At 55.2% G+C, this 22838-nt stretch overlaps 2 protein-coding genes across 5 annotated transcripts in view; both read right to left on the bottom strand.

The window, feature by feature from the left end:
• SETD1A (SET domain containing 1A, histone lysine methyltransferase) overlaps positions 1 to 4320 on the bottom strand; it is a 36474-nt gene extending 32154 nt beyond the window's left edge. For all 4 annotated transcript variants that reach the window (XR_007774883.1, XM_050956660.1, XM_050956658.1 and 1 more), the window contains exons 1-2: positions 4224 to 4320; positions 437 to 565 (exon numbers count right to left, since the gene is read on the bottom strand). The gene's annotated coding sequence lies outside the window, so the exon portion shown is untranslated. The remainder of the gene's footprint in view (positions 1 to 436; positions 566 to 4223) is intronic.
• Positions 4321 to 8956: 4636 nt separating this feature from the next.
• On the bottom strand, positions 8957 to 13584 carry ORAI3 (ORAI calcium release-activated calcium modulator 3). Its single transcript, XM_050956988.1, has 2 exons — positions 13096 to 13584; positions 8957 to 11048 (listed from the first exon to the last, which is right to left on the bottom strand). The coding sequence occupies exons 1-2, from the start codon at positions 13342 to 13344 to the stop codon at positions 10551 to 10553; spliced, it is 747 nt and encodes a 248-aa protein (XP_050812945.1). The 5' UTR covers positions 13345 to 13584; the 3' UTR covers positions 8957 to 10550.
• Between the last annotated feature and the right edge of the window lie 9254 nt (positions 13585 to 22838).

The following is a 22838-nucleotide window of genomic DNA, read 5'->3' as shown; positions in this document are numbered from 1 at the left end:
TTTGTTAGGGTGACCAGCTAGCAAGTGTGAAAAATTGGGACAGGAGGTGGAGGGTAATAGGTGTCTATATAAGAAAAAGCCCCAAATATCGGGACTGTCCCTATAAAATCGGGACATCTGGTCACCCTAATGTCTATGCATTCTCAAGGCACGCACAGCTGGGCAGTGGGAGGGAGAGCACAAGTACAGAAGCCTGATCCCTGCCAGCAGGGACAACACTACTCATACATACACACACACCCCTTCAATTCCCTCCAGCAAGAGAGAGAGCTACACACCCACAGGGCTCCAATTTCTCCAGCAGGGGGCAGTGCCATCCACCCACCCTGATTCCCTTAAGCAGGGAGCACTAGAATTCCTCTGACCCCGCCAGTGTGCCTCAACCCAGCCCAGAAAATCAAATCCAGTTCGGTAGGAGATAGGTATGAAATCGTACCTGTTATGGATGATTTGTTTTGGGCTCGATAGCAACGAAAGACGACGTGTGTCTGTAAACGCGGCGGGCTTCTTTCCAATGCAACGGGGCAGATGTTTAGTCCATAACGCTGAGTGGAGCCTCAAAGAACTGGGAGGGAAGCAAAAGAAATGGGGGTTAAGCCTCAGAGGAATAAAGAGTGATGGGGGGGGTTATGCAGTGTATTACAGAGGATGCATCCAGAACATACAAACAGTGGTGCCCTATCATGTGAGAGGGCAACTGTACTGGAGTCAGGACTCCTGGGTCCTATCCCCAGATCTGGAAGGGGAGTGAGATCTAGTGGGTTTGACAGGAAGGGCTTGGAGGCAGGACTCCTGGGTTCAATTCCAAGCTCCTGTATGATATTACAGTTTCCAACCTACCTGTCTACCAGCAAACATAAATTTAAAAAATTAAGAGATTCAAAAGACAAAACTTTTAACCTGGGTTTCAGTTATTTCACGATCTGGCACCTGAGACCTGATCAAACCCTCTCAAGCCAGATGCTGAGAAGGGCAGGCTCATAAGATAGGTAAGATAGCACTACGGTGACGGGCTGCAGCATGAAACCCTAAAACAGGCCTCTGGCATTAGAGAGCACTCCAGAGGCCAGCTCTGAATTTTGTAAAGCAGCCATTTCCAAAGCATATGTAAGCCTGAAAGCTGTAATGCAGGACAGCAGCTCGCTCTTCTACGGCCCCCTTCACCCAAACAGCTAACCTAGCCAGCCCCGTTACCATTCCTACATTAGGTGTGAGGAAACAGAGGCACAAAGTGGCACAGAATCAAAGCTATGCAGCAGATCAGTGGCAGAGCCAAAAAAGAACCAGAGATTCCTGACTCCTGGCCTCCACCTCCTTTCATCATTATAGAGCACACCCACTCCCGGAGCTGGAAACCGGAGTCCAGACTCCGAACTCCCCTGCTCTAACCGACCCGACCCCACACCCTTCCTAGAACCAGGGCAGAACCCAGAAGCTCAGACTCCCAGTCCCCCCACCGCCAACCACTCTAATGTCTGCAGCCTCTCCCTACAGGACAGCAGCTCTCGCAAAGCACAGCCAGCCGGGGCCTGCCTATGGCAGGAGCCAAAGCAGGGTACCTGTGCTACCACCACCAAGGGGGTAAATGAAGTCAGCCTGTAGCAGGTACCCAGTGAGAGGGCAGGGGGAGACAGGGACCTTCCATCTGAGCCCACAGGGAGCTGGTGGGCAGCGGGCAGTGCCCAGGGATCACACCCCAGACTGGCACTAAAACCAAGGAATGAAGGGGACAAAGTCCACTCCCGCTTTTACCTTGGTGCCCACTGTGAGCTCCAGGGATGCCACCTGCTATAACTCTCTCCCCGCACCTCATCCCCCCGGCCCAGCACTGCCCGTATCCTTAAACTCAGGGCCCAGGCATCACCCTTGCCCCACGTCCCACCCGGAGCACTCGGCAGCCCCCTCCCACTGACAGGGCCCTTCCCCAACCCAGCACCACTCAGCGCACCCTCACCCCACAGGCTTTTCCAACTTCAGTTTCTCCCGTCATCCCCACCATCTGCAGCAGGCCTTCCCCTCAGGTCTCCTCCCTTGTGTCCTATCCCCCTCCCTTCAACTCCTATGCCCTCCCAATCTCCCTCATCCCAGGGGCTTCCCCCACCTTAGTGCTTCCCTTCGATTCCACCCCCCCATCTCTCTGATCCTCTCACCCCAACCCCTATCAGGGGCCTCAGCTCCCCGTCCCCTTCCAATTGTCTCCTCAGCTCCCCCCAAGATCTCTACCACTCAGGACCCCTCCCCGGGGCCTCCCCCACCACTTCATCTCCCCCACATTCCCCATCCCAGGTTACCGCTAATCCTTGTTGAACTCCCCCCTCAAATCCCCCATTTCCCCCACACTCCCATGCACCCTCCCCCTCGCACAAATCACCTTCCTCCCCCAAGGGCCTCCCAGCTCCCCCTCCCCTCAGGTGACCCCTGCCTCCCCCCTTCAAGAACTCAGCTCCTTCCCCTTTTTTGAGCCTGTCCCCTCAGAAACCCCCAAAGACCACCCCTCAGCTCCCCCCCCCCGAGCCCTTCCTCAAACCTCCCAGCTTCCACCCCGAGCCCTCCCTTTCCAGGGGATGCCCAGTCTCCCCAGAGACCTCAGCTCCCCTGTCCCCCTCCACCCCTAGAGAACCTCTTCTCCGAGCCTCCCTCACCCAACCAGGGGCCCTCAGAGACCTCAGCTCCCCCATCCTCCCCCACCTCTAGAGAACCTATTCTCCGAGCCTCCCTCCCCCACCCAACCAGGGCCCTCAGAGACCTCAGCTCCCCCATCCCCCCCCCACCTCTAGAGAGCCTCTTCTCCGAGCCTCCCTCCCCCACCCAACCAGGGGCCCTCAGAGACCTCAGCTCCCCCGTCCCCCCCCCCAACCCCTAGAGAGCCTCTTCTCCGAGCCTCCCCCACCCAACCAGGGCCCCCAGAGACCTCAGCTCCCCCGTCCCCCCCCCAACCCCTAGAGAGCCTCTTCTCCGAGCCTCCCTCCCCCACCCAACCAGGGGGGCCCCCAGAGACCTCAGCTCCCCCGTCCCCCCCCAACCCCTAGAGAGCCTCTTCTCCGAGCCTCCCCCACCCAACCAGGGCCCCCAGAGACCTCAGTTCCCCCCCACCTCTAGAGAGCCTATTCTCCGAGCCTCCCTCCCCCACCCAACCAGGGCCCCCAGAGACCTCAGCTCCCCCCTCCCCCCCACCCCTAGAGAGCCTCTTCTCCGAGCCTCCCTCCCCCACCCAACCAGGGGCCCCCAGAGACCTCAGCTCCCCCCTCCCCCCCCCTAGAGAACCTCTTCTCCGAGCCTCCCTCCCCCACCCAACCAGGGGCCCCAGAGACCTCAGCTCCCCCCTCCCCCCCCACCCCTAGAGAGCCTCTTCTCCGAGCCTCCCTCCCCCACCCAACCAGGGGCCCCCAGAGACCTCAGCTCCCCCCTCCCCCCCACCTCTAGAGAGCCTCTTCTCCGAGCCTCCCTCCCCCACCCAACCAGGGCCCCCAGAGACCTCAGCTCCCCCGTCCCCCCCCACCCCTAGAGAGCCTCTTCTCCGAGCCTCCCTCCCCCACCCAACCAGGGCCCCCAGAGACCTCAGCTCCCCCCTCCCCCCCCGAACCCTAGAGAGCCTCTTCTCCGAGCCTCCCTCCCCCACCCAACCAGGGGCCCCAGAGACCTCAGCTGCCCCATCCCCCCCCCACCCCTAGAGAGCCTCTTCTCCGAGCCTCCCTCCCCCACCCAACCAGGGGCCCCCAGAGACCTCAGCTGCCCCATCCCCCCCCCACCCCTAGAGAGCCTCTTCTCCGAGCCTCCCTCCCCCACCCAACCAGGGCCCCCAGAGACCTCAGCTCCCCCCCCAACCCCTAGAGAGCCTCTTCTCCGAGCCTCCCTCCCCCACCCAACCAGGGCCCCCAGAGACCTCAGCTCCCCCCTCCCCCCCCACCTCTAGAGAGCCTCTTCTCCGAGCCTCCCTCCCCCACCCAACCAGGGGCCCCAGAGACCTCAGCTCCCCCCTCCCCCCCACCCCTAGAGAGCCTCTTCTCCGAGCCTCCCTCCCCCACCCAACCAGGGCCCCCAGAGACCTCAGCTCCCCCCTCCCCCCCACCTCTAGAGAGCCTCTTCTCCGAGCCTCCCCCACCCAACCAGGGCCCCCAGAGACCTCAGCTGCCCCTCCCCCCGTACCAGCATCCTCTCCCCCCGCCCCCCGGCTGTAACCGTCCCCTCGCGCGCCGCTCCTCACCCGCCGCCCGCGCGCTCACCTCGCTGCTCCCGGCCCGGCCCCTCCCCCCGCGCGCGCGGCCTCCTCGCTCGGCGAACAGGGGGGGCCCGCTACTGCCGCTGCCGCCGCCGCAGACAGGGAGAGGGGGCGGGGCCAACGGCCGACGTCCCGTCGGCTCGCGCGAGAGTTCCCGCCGGCCCGCTCCCCGCCTCCACTCCCGTCTCCGACTCTGTGTGTTCGCCTCAGCACTTTCCACGCCGGAAATAAGAACTACTCGCCTCCGCTAGAGGGGGACTCCGGCTGTAAGGCCGCCCTTCCTCCTTCTCTCTTGTTCTGTAGTGGGGCGATTATTTCTCTCTCTCACCCCAAGCTCGGGAGCGGTGACGAATCCGCGGAAGAGAAACCGCAGCTAGCCCCACAGAAGGGAAAGAGAGAGGCGCATTTTCGCCACGGAATGGCCTAAATTTAAATATATTTACATAATAAATCGTAACGTAGCGGAGAAGGAAAAGGAAGAACGCGGGTTGCTCTGTTGCACCGCGCTATTTTTTGAAGGGAATAATTGGCGATAGAATTGAATCAGCTCTGATGAAATCGCAGCTAGTTCCTAGGGGGAATGTAAGACCTCAGAACTTTCGTTGTGGGATGGAATAAATTTAAAAAAAAATAAATGAGTAATTACAGCGTTAGTAACATGTAAAAGGAGGAAAGAAGTGTCCGCCGGGTCATATTATTTTTAAAGATGGGGAAAATTGTATGTTCAGAGAACGAATCTGGGTTAGCGAAATCACAGCTAAGGGAGAAGAGTGTTATTTGACTCCAGTGCTTTCGAAATAACTGTGGAATGTATTTAAATAAATCTAAATATTTAATTACAGCAGCATAAAAAAAGCCAACAAGAGGCAAATGAGCCCTGCCCTGCCCCACCTCCCATCGGCTCATAATACTTTTATAGAGGGGAGAATGGGAGAGGCAGGATTGAATCTACTTTGGTGACATCATAGCTTGTTCCTAAGAAAAGGAGGAATTATTCAAACTCTGCACTTTCGCCAGAGGATGGAATATATTTAAATATATATTTAATTTATTACACAATTTTAGGAAATCCAATAAAAGGAATGAAATCCCCAATATATCTATCATTTTATACTGGGGAAATAGGAGATTGAGGGACAGTATCTGCTTTGGCGAAATTGTATCTACTACCAAGGAAGGGAGGGGAACCTAGTAGTTTATTTGTGCCCCGCACTTTCTTCATATGATTAAATATATTTGATTACTTTTACATAATTGTTTATACCGTAAGAACAGAGCCAATAGGACGAAAATGACCCCATCCTCCAAAAAAAAAAATCACTATAGTATTTGTGCGGAGATGGGAGGTTCACGTATTTAATCTGCTTTGGCAAAATGTCAGCTAATTCCATAGAAGGAAGGATAGGAAAAGGGAGTCGGTTATTCATACCTTGCACTTTCACTATGAAATAGAAGAAGTTGAAATATATTAAAGTAACGAATTACAATGCTCGATCAGAATCAGAGGGAGGCAAATGAGTCCATTGATTATATAATATTATTTAAAAAGGGAGTAATTGGATATGATAGGATTGAATCTGCATAGGCGAAATCACAGCGAGTTCCAGTGGCTGCGGGAATCCTAGGGGATTGATTTGTCTACCGCACTTTCGCCACGGGGTGCAACAACTTCTGATACATTCAAATAAGTAACTTCCTCCCTTTAAAAGGTCACGAATAGGAGAGGAATCAGCTCCTGAATTAACATATTATTTAATTTTAAAGGTTATACCGAATCTGCTAAAGCCAACTACAGCTGGAGCCAAGTAGAGATGAGAGGAAGAAAGAGGAGTGGGGGAAAAAAACGACTGTCTCATCCACTGTCAGCACTTTTGTCACAGGGTAGAAAAATTATTAAATTAATTATTTAATTAAGTTAAACAACATCAGAGAGCAGAAATTCAGCTGGTAATTCACTAACTTTTTTTTAAGGCCAAAGGTAAATTGTGCAGAATCTACACAGCTAATCCATCACCTGACATTTTTCCTTTAAGGAAGGCAGTAAAAAACAGTGACTCACCTTCAGCACTTTCTTCCTTGTGAAAAATGTAAATAAATTTAAATAAATCTAAGTAATTAATAAAACCATTCAAAATCTCATGAGATGCCAAATAAAATGCTAATTTATCAAGGCTGATTTTTGTTATGTACTTGATAGAGGAGAAGAGGGACTCTGTTGAATCTGCTGGTGCCCTTCCATAGGCTCAATTACAACTTCCTGAGACCTATCTTGTGCCCTCTGGGACCAATTTTGCATCTTCTGACCTATCTTTTGATAGCCGGAAGCACTTTCAAAACAGCAATTAATTACCATAGATTCTCCCTATTTTTTTAAGCAGCCCCACCCATTCACATTTAGAGGAGTAGTCCTTTGATTACAAATGGTTCAATATATTTCCACATATAATTTTCCTGAGTGTTGAATCTACTGTCCTCAATGCACACACCTGTTGTAGCATTGCCACAAGGAGTAAACACAGCGTTGAATGCAAGGAGATGCTCAAAGTGCCTCTAGCTAGCCTCATCCTTAATATACATGTTATACCAGTCCCCCTAGACACCCACCAGCAAGCTGCATTCTGAGTCCTGCCCATCTTTACTTAGCGGGTGAGGTAATAAACCCATTGTACCCAAGATCTGCCACTAATAGGCACATTAACATTGCACAGGGACAATATGCAGATAGCACCCACAGATGCCCTGCCTCCCCCCCCTCCAGCAGATTCAACCACATGTTAGGGGTGGGACATGTATAAATGAGTCTTGTTGCCACATAAAGGTGGATGGAGCATAGATGGAGAAGGCCATTCCTGCTTATTAACAAAAGTGACCCTCCTAACCAGCCGCTGAACCTCCCTATTTAACTCAAATACCTGCCAACCACTGGTGAGAAAAGTTTGTTATATGAAATACCCAACATGGTTTCAATTTAAGACTATGACAGCCCTGATCCACCTTTCTGGGGACTCCTAGGAGACTCCCGGCCAACAGGGGTAGGCAAAGTACAGTTTGTTCCAAGACCAAAGTGACATGAATTACAAAACTCTGTCAGAGTTTGTGTGGAAAAAAAAAAAAGACACAAAAATAGGGTGACCAGATAGCAAATGTGAAAAATCAGGCCAAGGGTGAGGGGGATATCCCAGTGGTTTGAGTATTGGCCTGCTAACCCCAAAGTTGTGAGTTCAGTCCTTGAGGGGGCCATTTAAGGAGCCAGGGTAAAAAACTGTCTGGGGATTGGTTCTGCCCTGAGCAGGGGGTTAGACTAGATACCTCCTGAGGTCCCTTCCAACCCTGATATTCTAATAGGAGCCTATATAAGAAAAAGCCCCAAATGTTGGGACTGTTCCTACAAAATCAGGACATCTGGTCACCCTACACAAACATATTGTGACAGTCATTCTTGTGGTGAAGCCACCAGACAGAGCTGGGTTCTGTGCCCATATCCCCCACAGCCTCCAATCACTCACTCTCTCTCTGGGCCTCAGTTTCCCTATCTGTGAAGTAGGAAGAATGATCCTACCTTGATCTATTTAGAATATGAGCTCCCTGGGACATGGATTGTCTCTGCAGTATAACAGGGATCCTGCTCTCAGTCAGGGCCCATAGGAAACACAGCATGGCAAAGAATGAGATGAAGTAGAAATAACTAATAGCAACACTGTATTTGATTTTCCTTGTTGCAGGTCACCTGGCCAATCACCTGGCATAAATGACTCACTTCCCCCACCAGAGGGCAGCACTCACCCAGATATTTCAGACCTACCTTAAAACTAGCTTGCCACCCACAAACTTTTGGGTTACCTCTGGCCCTGAGCCAGCTGGTTCCCAGCCAGAGGCCGGGATGGGAGCTGGTATCCCCTAGAGGGGAAAGGCCCCATGCCCGTTCCTCAGCCCCTCGAGCCAGCCAGTCCCCTGCCCTGGGGCCCCCTACACGGGAAAGGGCCCATGTCCCATTCCCCAGCTAGAGTTTCACCCTGAACTGCTGTTAATTCATTTTCTCCACCCCTGACTAGTCCAGACCTGAGTTCAGCCCTGGGGGTTTTGGTTCATGGCGTCCCTAAAACCAGACACACGCCCCAAACCTGCCCCTCCCTGAGTCTCACCGACACCCCCTTGCTGGGAAAGGCCGGGCCTGGAGTAGCTAGGAGCACCCCCCACAGCCAGCACTCCTGCCCTGCTCCCCACAGCACCCCCTGCTGGGCGAGGCTGGCATGGCAACATCCGCTCCTATCCTCTGCCAGACTCCACTGCGGCTCATGGCAGAGGCAGCCTGGCCCTTCGGGCTCCATTTCCCAGGCTCCCCTCTCACTCTGGCCTTGGGCCCAGATTCCCCCTCCTTCTCTGGCCAGCAGTGTCTACTTCCAGGCAGGGTAAATGTTTATTCTGGCTTAGGGGCAGGGGGCATCAACAGAGTCCGTCCCAACTCAGGGCTCAGCCTGCTGTGGGAGATGCATGCTCCCCCTGCGAGAACCCAGGAGTCCTGGCTCCCAGCCCCCTGCTCTAACCCAATAACCCCCACCCCCGTCCCAGAGCCGGGGAGAAAACCCAGGAGAACTGGCTCCCAACCGCTCTGGTGGAAGGAGCTGGGGGCATGCATGCAGGTCCGGCTGTTAGCCAGAGACCACTTTGCCACCAGAGAACCACATGCATCTACAATCCCCCAGGGCTGCCCCTGCAAATAACTCCCCAGTCGGGCCCTTTGCCAAAGACAATCATTTATTTACAAACTGCAAAAAAAGTGACAGGCATAAAAATACCAGAAAATCCACCAGCAGAGCCCAGGGGACTGGAGCCAGCTACAATCCCCGGCGCAGGATTGAACTGTCGGCATCAGAGGGACCAGGCACCCCCCTCGCTCTGACCACTAGACTCTGCTCCCCTCCCAGCACCAGGCTGCTGCTGATTATAAGGCACTGCAGTATGGCTGTGAATTGCTCTGCATACGTTAATTTCTCAGGATCTCTTGCACAAGGTTCTGTCCTTCCAGCGAAAACACACTTTTCTGCTCACCCCCCTGCAGGGCGGAGCACACAATATTATAGGCCCTACACAAAGCACTGGCAGTTTGTTTCAATTAAGCTACTTGCCTGCACATTGGCTGAATATGTGACAACATATTATAGGCCCTACAAAAACACTGGCTGGCTGTTTCGATTAAGCAGCTGGCTGGACCTGCAACAACACACTATTACAGGTCCTACCAAAAACACTGATTTGGCAAAGCAAGATGGGCTCCCCTCCCATCCGCAATCAATGCCGCATATCATAGGTCGTACAAAAATACAGTCTGCTTTGCTCTGCTTAAGGACCTGCCCCCCTGTTCCTGCATGATAGAAGCCAAGCACAAGACATATTATAGGTCCTACAGAGCTGGCTTTTGTTTTGGTTTAGCAATGGATGTTGTCCTCTGCTGGGACAGGGTATGGACCATATTATCAGAGGGCCTACATTAATGCTAGCTACTGTTTTGTTCTCTGCAGTGGAGCTCTGGCTGTCACTAGAGAGCAAAGGTCGCTATATCAGCTAGTTAGTCATTAATTTTATTTAATGACGAGTGGGGAAAAGGACACAGGGCACGGGCTCCGATCCAGCCCCAGGGAGAGGGACTGGCTGGCTTAGAGGGACACAGGGCCTCGTCATACCAACCCCCCAGCCCTGTCCTGGAGGGCTGGTATGACATGAGTTGACTGGGTCTCAGCCCAGGTGTCTCTGGGACAAGCGCCCCACTCCCCATAGCCGCCATGGGCTGGAGAGGCCGTCGCTGCCGAGATCCCCCCCTAGGAGGCAGCGCTGAGGCAATGTGGCTGAGAATAACCCGCCAGCATCTACCCCAGCTCCAGGACCGCTGTACCTGAATGGTGGCTGAGCCCCAGATCTGTGTATGCCCCACTGCAGACCCCAGCTTGGCCCGTATCTGTGTCTACACATTCCCCCGACCTGCACCTGCGCGCCCTCCACCGCACCCACCCCCCACCTTCCCAAGACGAGCCGCCGGACAGGCACCATTACCAGCAGGGGAAGCACAGCCGGGAAGGAGAGGGGACAGGGAGTGGTTCTCCCAGCTGGCATCTCCTGGGCAGTGCCTGGTCAGGCCAGAGAAACCAGCCCCACTGGCAGCGGGATACGAAAAACCCAGCCCGAAAGCAGCAGAGGCAGGAGGAGGAGACGGCTGGGAATGACCCCAGCTGTGGATCATCCCCCAGCCAGCAGCCGTCGTCTTTCGGCCATCCCCGGGGGAATCGGCCAGCTCCAGGCACCCCCTGCCGGGGCGGGAGGGAGGGAGGGTCTGGCCTCACACAGTTTGCACCGCGGTGGCCTCCCCGTCCAGCTGGTACTTAATCTTGTTGAGCTCCTCCAGCTCCTGCTGGTGTCGGTCGGTCTTGTGGCTCACCAGCGAGCGGTAGAAATGGAGGGCGAACACCACGAACACCACCCCCACCGGCACCATGATGACGGTGGAGGCCACGGCGGCGTCCCAGCCGCCGCCGCCCACGGGCATGAACTTGACCCAGCAGATGAGCACCACCTCGGTGAGGAAGAGGAAGATGCCCAGGGCGGTGGAGAAGCCCCAGGCCAGCTCGATGTAGCGGTGCATGCGCTCGTGGGGCGACTCGTTGACCGAGTTGAGGTTGTGGATGTTGCTGACGGCCTCGATGTTGGGTAGGATGCAGGTGCTGACCATGAGGGCGAAGAGATGCACGGCCACCAGCACCGTCGTGCAGACGCTGAAAGCGATCAGCAGCCCCGGCGGGTAGTCGAAGTCCTCCAGCTGCACCTCCACCATCGCCACCTGCACGAGGGGCCAGAGACACCGTCAGACCCGCTCCTGGCTTGTGTGAGCCAGCCAGGCCCCCGCCCTGGGGCTGGACTGGGGCCAGGGCCCCCTAGAGGGGAAAGGCCCCATGTCCATTCCTCCCACACGCCTCAAACCAGCCAGTCCTCACCCTGGGCCAGATCGGAGCCAGCGCCCCCTAGAGGGGAAAGGCCCTGTGTCCTCTCCCCTACTCCTTTAACACATCACAGCTGGAGCCAAATTCCTTTCCCAGCTGCTCTGGGTGCAGGGCGGGCTCAGCAAACACCAAATATTTCCCCGGCTCTGACAGCTCAGTCACTGTGCTTAATGCAGTCTCAGGCAGGGGGAACGGAGGCAGGAGGGCAGCATAATAAAGCTTGCGTTTAACCCGCATAGCAGGGGTGAGGGGTGGCTGGGCACAGTGCTGCAGAGAGTGGGGGGTTTGGCAGGGGCACAAAGTGGGTCTTGGAGACTGGCCCAACCCTGGGGCAGTGGGCGAAGCAGGGATGGGGGGGTGTCACATTCATGGGGTAGCGCCAGAGGGAGACACTACCAGGGATTAAGCCCAAGGGGGGGGGGGCAGTGAGCAGGATCTGCCATCCTGGGCCCTTCATCCCAGCCCCCAGAAGGGAGGGGAGAGTTAATCCTCACAGTGCCAGAAGGGTCACAACTCCAGATTGACCTAACCCCACCCCGAGGCAAGAGGGGAGTAAACAGGAAGCCAGAACTTGGGACTGGGGAGCCAGGACTCCTGGGTTCTAACTCTGACTCTGGGAGACGGGTTGTGTGGGCAGCGCTGCCCCCTACTGGAGGGGATCAGGAGCACAGATGTTTCCCAGACTCGGGGCTGGGAACTGGAGGTCAGGCCTCCTCAGTCTAATTAACACAGTCAGAGCAACCAGCCAACGAACTGCCACCACCACCCAGGGGGCTGGATAAGAGCCGGTGCCCCCTAGAAGGGAGAGGCTCCAGGCCCCATTCCCAGGCTACAGCAGTAAGTTCCCAATGTCCTCCCGCCCACCCCACCCTAATCAGTTGCTGCTTTTATAGGAGCGAGATCAGGGTGGAAGCAAAATTATCTTCACAGAGAGACAGGAGGGCCTCGAAGGGGAAAGATGCTGGGCTAGCAGGGCCTGCGGGTCGGGAGTGAGGGGCACCAGCAGGGCTGGGGGGGCAGGGCTGGGCTAGCAGGGGCTGCGGGTCGGGAGGGGCACCAGCAGGGCTGGGCCGGCAGGGGCTGCGGGTCAGGAGTGAGGGGCACCAGAAGAGCTGGGGGGGCAGGGCTGGGCTAGCAGGGGCTGTGGGTCGGGAGGGGCACCAGCAGGGCTGGGCCGGTAGGGGCTGCGGGTCAGGAGTGAGGGGTACCAGCAGGGCTGGGGGGGCAGGGCTGGGCTAGCAGGGGCTGCGGGTCGGGAGTGAGGGGGCACCAGCAGAGCTGGTGGGGGAGGGGCTTCTTATTTTGTTGCCTGGTCTGTCACAGTGTCACATCCGCTGGCACGTGCCACTGCCCCACAATCAACACGTGGGCCCTGGCCACAGCTCTGGACCGTTACGGTTACCAGGCTAGCTGGAGGGGGAGGGGCAGATCTGGTCCTGTCTGACAGTCCTCATGGCCCCCCCCACACCCCTGCCAGGGGCTGGAACCCAGGCATCCTGGCTCCATGTCCTCAGTGAATTCTTCCCCAGCCGTGGGTACTAGCCTCTAGATTAGAGGGGCTTCCTCAGTGCCCTGACCCCCAAAGCAGCTAGCCAGGACTCCTCGGTTCCATCCCCAGCTCTGGGAGTGCAGTGGGGTCCAGCGGTTAGAGCAGGGGGGCTGGGAGCCAGGACTCCTGGGTTCCATCCCCAGCTCTGGGAGGGCAGTGGGGTCCAGCGGTTAGAGCAGGGGGGGGGCTGGGAGCCAGGACTCCTGGGTTCTATCGCAGCTCTGGGAGGATTGGGGGCAATAGAGCAGGGGGGCTGGGGGCCAGGACTCCTGGGTTCTCTCCCAGCTCTGGGAGGGGAGTGGGGCCTAGTGGGTGCCCGGACGCCGGGGTCCGCTCACCATGGCGAAGCCGGAGAGCAGGGCCGAGGTGCGACTTGAGGCCTTGAGCTTGGCCCGGCTGAGGTAGAGACGGCGCCAGTTGAGGGCGTGCAGCGAGTGCTGGTTGGCACCCATCAGCTCCAGGTAGCTGTGCCGCACAAACTCCCGGTAGGTGGGGGAGACCCCCAGCGTGTCTGCCGCCTCCGGATTCAGGGGCTCCCGCTCCCCCTCGCCTCCCGGCTCCCCCTCGGCTCCCCCGCCAGCCTGCATCAGGACCCCAGAGGGGAGATCCCCCGCTTGGCGGGGAGCACCCAGGCAATGGGGGGGCTCACAGGTCACCCAGGGCCAATGAGGGGCAGAGGCAGGGCAGTATTTAGGGGGAGACCGGGATGCCCTGGTCAAGGAAGGGGGAACAGGACAGGAGAGACCTCCAGGGGCAACCAGAGAGCTCCGGGGAGGGGGGGGGGGAGAATCTGAGGGGAATGGGACGAGCAGGGGGCTATACCAGAAGCAGAGAGGGACCCTGTTCTGGGAAGCCCAAGGGGGAAGTGCCGGGGGGGGCAGAAGGAAGGGCCAGGGGGACCCGGGATCAGAGGGGGCCAGGGGCGCTGTCCCGGGGGGTCCCTGCAGGAAGGGGGCGGGGGGACCTAGGATCGGAGGGGGCCGGGGGGTCCCTGCCGGAGGGGGGCGAGGGGCCGGGGATCGGAGGGGGCCGGGGGCGCTGTCCCGGGGGGTCCCTGCAGGAGGGGGGCGGGGGGGCCCGGGATCGGAGGAGGCCGGGGGGGGCGCTGGTCCCGGGGGGGCCCTGCAGGAGGGGGGCGGGGGGACCGGGATCGGAGGAGGCCGGGGGGCGCTGTCCCGGGGGGGCCCTGCAGGAGGGGGGCGGGGGGCCCGGGATCGGAGGGGGCCGGGGGCGCTGTCCCGGGGGGGGGCCTGCAGGAGGGGGGCGGGGGGGCCCGGGGGCGCTGTCCCGGGGGGTCCCTGCAGGAGGGGGGCGGGGGGGCCCGGGATCGGAGGAGGCCGGGGAGCGCTGTCCCGAGGGGGGCCCTGCAGGAGGGGGGCGGGGGGCGCTGTCCCGGGGGGGGGCCTGCAGGAGGGGGGCGGGGGGGGCCCGGGGGGGCCCTGCAGGAGGCGGCCGGGGGGCGCTGTCCCGGGGCCCGGGGAAGCGGGGCTGGAACCTGCGGGGCTCGCAGCTGATGCCCGGGTGCGCAGCTCCGGCAGCCGCGGCGGGGGAACGGAAGGGCAGGGCGGGGGCAGCCGGGCTGGGATGTCCCGTCCCCTCCCGGGCGGAGTTTTATAAAGAGGAAGCGGCAGCCGGCGGGGGGAGGGGCGGCAAGGGGCGGGGCCTCCGCTAATGCCACCCCCCCTGCGCCGAGCGCCCCCCCCGCACCCAGCACCCGGCCAAGGGTCCGAGGGAGAGAGAAAGGGGCTGCGTGGGGGGGCAGGGTTATCGATGGGGTGGATAGAGGGGTGGGTATATACTGGAGAGTGGATGGATGCAGGGATTTCTGTACCCCCCCGAATTTCCACACACACCCCCAGTTTTGTGGACTAGTTACATGCAGTGTTGCCAATTTAGCGATTGTTTGGAAATGTGGATTGAAATTGAAACATTCACACACACTTCCAAAGCATATAGGGTGTGTGAGAGCATAGGGGTACCTGGAGAAGTATCGTGGGTTCGAGACGCAGGACCGTAGCCTGGCTTCCTTATAGGGCTGTTGTGTTTTCTGACAATGTCAGAGCCTTCGTGTCCGGGATGTTGGCCAACCTAATAATTTCAGATGACGATTTGTAAGCAAAGGCTAAATGAGCTCCCCCTGCCAGCTGGTGATGGGCTGGGGCTGTGGGGAAAGGCTTCAGGACCAGATTGTTGCCCAAGTGATAGATTTTGGCTGGGGTTGGGTTACAAACCACTTGAATGTGGGGGGACTGGGGGATGAAATGTTCTTCTTATTGTGTGAGTAAAGGGCAGTAGAACTGTAGCCTGTGCTGATTGAGGGCATCAAGAGAGGGTGGGGACCTGCCCCTCTCCACTGTTTAAAGACAGAGCTGATTAGGGTCCGTAGAGAATCTTTTGCTCTGTTCAGTGACCACTGCAGCTGCAATCACTGACAATCAGGTCTAAGTGCTTAGTCCTGTTGTGGGGACAGTGTTTTTGTGTAGACAGCCCAGCCTGCACTAGCAGCGAGCGAGGTTCCCACACTGAGAGCTGGTGACACCTCAAGAGACCGACTCGCAGAGGTCACAGTGGCAGGTGGCAGCAGAAGGTGACTGCGCGGGGCCATTGGCAACAGAGCGGTGGAGTGAACGTAGCACAATGAACAACCATGGCCAGAGCGAACAGAGAGCAGCTGGAGGAACGAGCAGGGCTGGCTCCAGGCCCCAGCACGCCAGGCGCATGCTTGGGGCGGCATGCCGCAGGGGGCGCTCTGCCGGTGGCCGGGAGGGCAGCAGGCAGGCCGCCTTTGGCTGCAGGCCTGCAGAGGGTCCGCTGGTCCCATGGCTCTGGTGGAGCTGTGGGACCAGCGGACCCTCTTCAGGCATGCCTGCGGGAGGTCCACCGGAGCCGCGGGACCGGCAGAGAGAAATGTCTAGAGCTGCCCCTGGAAACAAGCAAGGTGCCTTCTTGCTCCCTACCTGGGAGGTGAACTCACGTGAAAGCACCTCTGAACTCTGAGTCTCCACTGACCAAGGACAACACTCGTGAGTGTTAATGAGGCTGTTCAGAATGCTGGAGACACCACACAGTTCACGCAAACACACGTGGCTGTGGCATCCTACGTTCTATTTAAGCAAGAGATACCACACGCTACAAACTGGAGGCCAATGTTAAGTTCATTATCACTCGTTCATCCTGAAGCTGAACACTGGTTCAGACCAAGACCGGCAAATGCTCACGATCTTCCTGCAAGGAACTCAGCTGACTGGCTAGACGCGTGTCGTGCAACAGTGAAAGGCTCAATAGTTGCAAAAGTGAAGAACTCTCTCACCACATTAAAAAAGTTTCCATACCTGGCTGATGAATGCACCAGTGCAAATGGGCATCCAGTATGAAGTCATTGTGTACGTTAATGACTTGATGTCAGGGGGAGGCCAGTAGATGCATTTCTAGATGTTCAAGTTATAGAAGAAAGATTGGCTGCATCTGTGACAACCCACATCTTACAAGAGTTAAATGCTTGTCATTGGACCCCAAACGGATGGCTGCTTGTGCATTTGATGGAGCAGCAAACTTCTCTGGAAGACATGGTGGAGAACAAGCTTTGCTCAGAGAAAAGTGTAACTCTAATCTCTCCTATAAACACCGCAGAGGTCATCTACTCCGACTAGCACTAGTACAAGCTGCAGAATCTTCAAAAGACATTTTAAAAGCTATACATTTAATGTCTTCATTATATTCTTTTTTCAGCAAGAGTCCAAAAAGACTGAATATCTTGGAAAATATAGAAGATACACTGGGACTGAAGTTCAAATTAGTCCAACCTGAGAAAACCCTCTGGCTTTCTCATGAGCGATCCTTGGCTGTTGTCTTAAAATTACTCCAGCCGTTATTACTGCCTTTGGAAAGAATCTACCAAGATGGGATGGATCTAAGTAGTGAGGCTGGTGGATTACTTTTGCTACTACATTCAGAGAAGACTAGTGGCATTCTCTCTCTCGTAAGTTTGCTGTTGAAATCACTTGGGTCATTATACAACACCATCCGGGCATCTGCTACAAGAGTAGTAGGTCTTTGTCCAGCAGTAGAAGCTACATTTGGATCAACCAGAGAGCTATCCCCTGAAAAAGTACTGGAAGAAAGAAAGACTTCAGTCCAGAAGTTGACTAGTTAAGGCATTTATACTGAATCCTTAAGTGAAGAGGACAAGAAGTGTTTGTTAAGAGAACTGAAAAAGTGCACAGACTTGATTCTTAAAAATCTGCAACTGCGACTTCTAGATTCTACTCAACCTCTGCATAGCTTTTACAGATCCCTGTCCGATAAAACACGACAGCTGAGTGGGGTGAGGCACTACCAGCAACAGGGCTGCCATGTGCTCAGGACAGAAGAGAGAATTTGAGCACAGGGTGGAATATCATACAACGAAGGAATGAAGATTTGACTTCAACTTCTTTTTTATCATCACTAGTGGCTCGGCTGGATCTTTGTGCTCTGTTTCCTGGGATGAAAGAAGTAGGAATTAATTTCTTGCTACTCCCAGTCACAACAGCTACAGCTGAGCGTTCTTGTTCATCACTGAATAGAAGTGTGTGTTCTGAAAGAAGTCGCCTTCTGCCTGATCATGTGAATGAACGAATGAGCGTATCAGCTGAAGTATTGGACACACGAGAAGCCACCAAAGATGAAGGCATTGCTTTACGGAAATTCATTAACAGAGTTGTGCAAAATTATAATAAGAAACTAAGAAGGATGCAGATGTTGTGCTTCATAGAAGGCTTGAGTAGCCACCATTAATTTGTGTGATGATTTTAAAACATGAGTTAAATCTAATAAAATGGTTGTGAAACATGTATGGAGAGGGGGTGGATGGATGGATAGATGGATGGGTAGATGGGAGGTGAGTGGGTGTGTATGGGAGGTGGATGGATGGATAGATGGATGGATAGATGAGAGGCGGGTGGGTACGTACAGGAGTGGGTGGGTAGATGAGAGGCGGGTGGGTACGTACAGGGGGTGGATGGATGGATGTTTAGATGGGTGGGTAGATGGGAGGTGGGTGGGTATGTATGGGAGGTGGATGGATGGATAGATGGATGGATAGATGAGAGGCGGGTGGGTACGTACAGGAGTGGGTGGGTAGATGAGAGGCGGGTGGGTACGTACAGGGGGTGGATGGATGGATGTTTAGATGGGTGGGTAGATGGGAGGTGGGTGGCTATGTATGGGAGGTGGATGGGTAGATGGGAGGTGGATGGGGTCATAAGGAGGTGGTTATGTATGGGAGGTGGATGGATGAATAGATGGGTTGGTAGATGGGAAGTGGGTGCGTATGTAGAGGGGGTGGATGGATAGATAGATGGGCAGATAGATGAGAGGTGAGTGGGTACATAAGGAGGGGGGTGGGTGTGATGCTCTGTACCTCTGGGGAGTACCCAGCACCCCCATGTTCATCCTTGTAAAATGACTGTGTAGTATACAATGCAAAATTTGTCGTGTTGGGTGTCTTTGGAAGGCACATGATGCACTGAGCATTGTTGTTATAGGGATGTTATAGGCTGTAATTTCATGTATATTGTTATGAGGCTGAAAATATGACCTCATGGCTTAAAGCAGGCCCAGGCAAAACTCTCCAGGAGCAGAGAGGCAGTTCACACCTCATCAGGGCCTGGATGGGACAAACCCAGCCCAGCCTCAGAGGAAGAAAGGACACTGGCCTAGGCAGCAACAAAGGATCTGTTGGACTCTTGAATGAGTCACCCCCCTTCCCTTGGTCAGTTTGGGGCTGTGATGAGGCAATGCTCACCTGACTCTGAACGAGGTGGGGGGGGGGTAGTTGGAGTGGTCAAAGCCAAGAGGGAAGGAAAGACGGTAAAAGGGAGAGACGTATGCCCTGCTCTTCCTCTCTCTTCCACCTCCATTTACCGACGTCACCACTAAGCAACTGAAGCGCTGCCCAAAGGAGAGAGCCTGGCTGAAGAACACCCAGCCAGCCTGTGGAAAAGAGGAGACTAAGGGGGATACGATAGAGGTCTATAAAATCATGAGTGATGTGGAGAAAGTGGATAAGGAAAAGTTATTTACTTGTTCCCATAATACAAGAACTAGGGGTCACCAAATGAAATTAATGGGCAGCAGGTTTAAAACAAATAAAAGGAAGTTCTTCTTCACACAGCGCACAGTCAACCTGTGGAACTCCTTGCCTGAGGAAGTTGTGAATGCTGGGACTATAACAATGTTCAAAGGGGAACTGAATAAATTCATGGTGGCTAAGTCCATAAATGGCTATTAGCCAGAACGGGTAAGGAATGGTGTCCCTAGCCTCTGTTCATCAGAGGATGGAGATGGATGGCAGGAGAGAGATCACTTGATCATTGCCTGTTAGGTTCACTCCCTCTGGGGCACCTGGCATTGGCCACTGTCGGTAGACAGATACTGGGCTAGATGGACCTTTGGTCTGACCCGGTATGGCCGTCCTTATGTGGGGAGAAGCATCTAAGTTTGTGAGGGCACCAAAAGTGTTAAGATCAGCTTAGACTGCATTCTAGGGGGAGGGATTGCTCAGTGATTTGAGCATTGGCCTGTTAAACCCAGGGTTGTGAGTTCAATCCTTGAGGGGGCCACTTAGGGATCTGGGGCAAAAATCACTACTTGGTCCTGCTAGTGAAGGCAGGGGGCTGGACTCCTTGACCTTTTAAGGTCCCTTCCAGTTCTAGGAGATAGGTACATCCAATTATCATTTTTATTTCATTTGATGAAATCCAACTTCTTGTGCTTTGACTTATAATGACTTAAAATCTAGCTTTTGTAGTTAATACATTTCTTTGTTTATTCCACTGAAGCAGTGTGTTTGGTTTGCAGTGTGTCAGAGACTCCCCTGGGGAGAACAAGCCTGGTACATGTCAATTGCTTTGTTAAATTGGTTAACTCAGATAAGTTTGTGGTGTCCAGCGGGAATGACTGGACACTGCAAAATGGAGGTTCCTAGGGTTGTGTCTGGGACCGGAGATATTGGCTAGTGTCATTTGGTTGCACAATCCAAGGAGCAGCTGACATGCCAGTGGCTGTGCGTGACCAGCCCAGGAGTGGGGGTTCTCACAGCAGAGCAGGGTGAGGCTGCTCCCAGGGTCAAGGATTGGGGTGACCAAGCAGATCACCAGTCCGGGTAACCCCAGAGGGGAACGTCACAGTGGTGCAGCGAGCAGGGTCTATGTACAGCTTGTTACTCCAAGTGACGTTCACACTTTAAGCCCTGATATTTGTGATTTTAAGTGAGCCTTAAGTGCAGTGGCTAAGGACAGTCAGGAGGAGGTCACCGTTTTGTTATTGTCTGTCTGGTTATTTCGGGAAAGGGAGGTGGGAACAGAAAACCAGGAAAATGAGTGAAAGCAGCGACGCCATTGCGAAGTTGGAGTTTTTTGGGTGGCAGGCTGCAGAAGGGAGAGGGAGCACCAGAGATGATTGCAACTGAAAGAACTGGAGATAAAAGAAAAAAGAGAGAGAGAAGAAAGAAAGGGAGAGAAAACACCAGCTGGACCTGCTAGATTAGCAGAACCAGAGGCCTCCAACCCCAACGACTCCCGACACTCCAAAACTCCGCAAGTGGGAACACGTATGTCCTGCATACAGCGAGGAGGACGATATTGCTGAAAATCTGAAAAGCCTGCGAAAGGCTGCGTGTCGTACATGAAATCCCTGATGATGAGAGAGTTCCTACCCTGACTGCAAAATGAACTGGTAAAGCTCGAAGTGTGTCAGTGAAATGCTTATTGAAGATGCTTTAGATTACTGCAAATTTTAAAATACTGTTTTGCGAAGTGTTCAGATTACCCCTGAGTTAACTTTAGGATTCTGAAGAGGGCTCCGGGGATGAGTACTGGGGAATATGTGAACAAACTGAAAGACGTGTTGGGAACATGGCTGAGGGGTAGAGACGTGGCAAGTGTGGAAGGAATGCTGGGTCTTGTGGCCCAGGGGCATTTCTTGAATGTACGTGAGGCTGATGTGAAGCAGTGTCTGGGGGACAAAGATGTGACGTCTGTGCATGAGGTGGTACTTTTAGCTGATGCCTTTGAACTGACTCAGGCGTCTGCTGAGGGCAGGGCCCAGAAAGTGGGGGGTGGGAAGGGAGGATCCCATTTTACCCCGGGAAGAGAGAAGGGGGTTGGGAGCCTAAACATTCTCCTACCCAAAAAATCCCACTACTGCTAACCTCCATCCCCAATCTCCTGTAAAAGCAGAAGAGGCCAGGAGGTGCCGTCGGTGTAATGCCACTGATCACCTGAGGAATAAATGCCCTGGGCTGGGAGGAAGCAGGCAACCAACAGCTCCTGTTAGTTCTGCTGTCCTCATCACACAGCCCCCCAGGCGATCGAACCCTGGCTCGGGGAGATCAGCCTCTGCAGAACCAGACACGGAGCACGTTAAGGTGTCACAGTTGATGGCAGGAGTACTTGGGGCAGAGGGATACAGGGGCCCAAATCTCTCCGGTTAAGCCGAGTGTGGGCCCAAAGGCCAGCATGTTACCTGGCCAAATGGCAGAGACCGTGGGGGTGGGTGGAAGCAGGTTCCTAGTACCACTAGCTGAAATCCATGTGGTGCGGGAAGGTTTGGAAAGTGTTGTGACTGGGGTGGGGGGGTGATGCCATGTGCTTCCAGGTGGGAGAAGGGGTGTGATGCCAGCCAGGCAGAGAACTGTCCAGGGTATCAGCTACCAGCAGGCTGCAGCTGAACCAGAGGCAGACCCAGCCCTAGGGAGCAGAGCGAAATGTGTCCCAGAGGGGAGCCCAGGGGAGGGTGATGGGATCTCAGAAATCACTGAGGTGGGTGAGGGGTCCTGTGACTCTAACACACAGAAGCAGGGGGCTTCCAAGCATGGGAGGGGCTGAGACTGGCTCCTTTCCAGCAGAAGGCAACACGCCCTCAGGATCGAGGGCAGGAGAGGGGTTGTCAGGGATTAAGGAAACTGTCCCGGTTGTTCGCTGGCAGAGCTCTGCAGCTGGGCAAGGGATAGAGCCCTTCCTAGCGAGCCCAGAGAACTGTGTCGGGGAGGGGGGCAGAGGAGGAGACTGGGGAAGGGATAGTGGGGGTACAGGAATGGCTCTTCAGTGCTCACTTGGGGCAGGATGCCCAGGACACTCGGGGGATGGCTGGGTCAGCATCTGGGCACCCAGGCACTCAGCCTGTGGCCCAGGTCTTGAGAGGGAACCGCGTGACCGACCTGGAGAGGAGCAGTCACACAGCTGACTTCTCAGGGACGGAGACAGGGGTGGTGGAGGGGTCCTGCTATTTCGGATCAGTTTGTGGATAATAACTGTGTCTCTTTACATCAAGATGCAGCTCCAACGCCGGTGATAACAGGGGAGTTGGGACCAGGAAAGGGCCAAGTGACAGTTTGCCAGAACACAAATGACCCAACTGACAGAGAATGGGGTGTTTTCCCCCAGGCTGGTGAGACACGCGGAGCAGTTAGGGGAAAGCTGCTGGGAAAAGGTGACTCTGAGGGAAGGGTGAACACGCCTGCCCAGAGAGCACAGATCACAGCCCTCGAGGGGGCAGGGAAGGACTCAGTGCTGGGAGGGGGAAACACTGGGTAACCCCAAAAAGGGAGCTGGATTTTCTGCATATGTATAGTCCTCGGGTTGGGAGCCCGCTCCCAAAGCCAATGTGCAGGATCTCCCTGAACACCAATTGTGCCAGACCCTGAAGCACCAATATTTCAGAAACATGACAAAATGAAGAGCCCACACAGAGGGGAACACTGGAGGGAAGGAAAAGCCAGTGACTGATGACACATGAGAGAGTCAAAGGACACCCTGGGTAATGAACAAAGTAAACTCAAACGACACTATCTGAGCAGAGGGCGCGGTATCAGAAAGATACTTGTAAACGCACATCTGAGATAAAAATGTTGGTATTAATGTTACGTTTTGGGGACAAGAATTTTGACATGGACGTTAAACTTTCTGATAATGCTACTTTTCAATTAATACAGGAGGTGGTTAGATGGGTGGTGGGTAAGTAGATTAGAGGTGGGTGGGTATGTACGGGGGTGGATGGATGGATGGATGGATAGGTAGATGAGAGGAGGCTGGGTATGTAC

The sequence above is a fragment of the Gopherus flavomarginatus genome, chromosome 5 (genome assembly GCF_025201925.1).
Source record: "Gopherus flavomarginatus isolate rGopFla2 chromosome 5, rGopFla2.mat.asm, whole genome shotgun sequence".
NCBI classification, from domain to species: Eukaryota; Metazoa; Chordata; order Testudines; family Testudinidae; genus Gopherus; species Gopherus flavomarginatus.
This window is presented reverse-complemented; position numbering and strand designations above follow the sequence as displayed.

Coding starts and splice junctions, on each gene's coding strand:
- ORAI3 (XM_050956988.1), bottom strand. CDS start 13,344: ATGCAGGCTGGCGGGGGAGCCGAGGGGGAGCCGGGAGGCGAGGGGGAG. Junction 11,049..13,095: donor TGCTCTCCGGCTTCGCCATG/GTGAGCGGACCC, acceptor CCCCTCGTGCAG/GTGGCGATGGTGGAGGTGCA.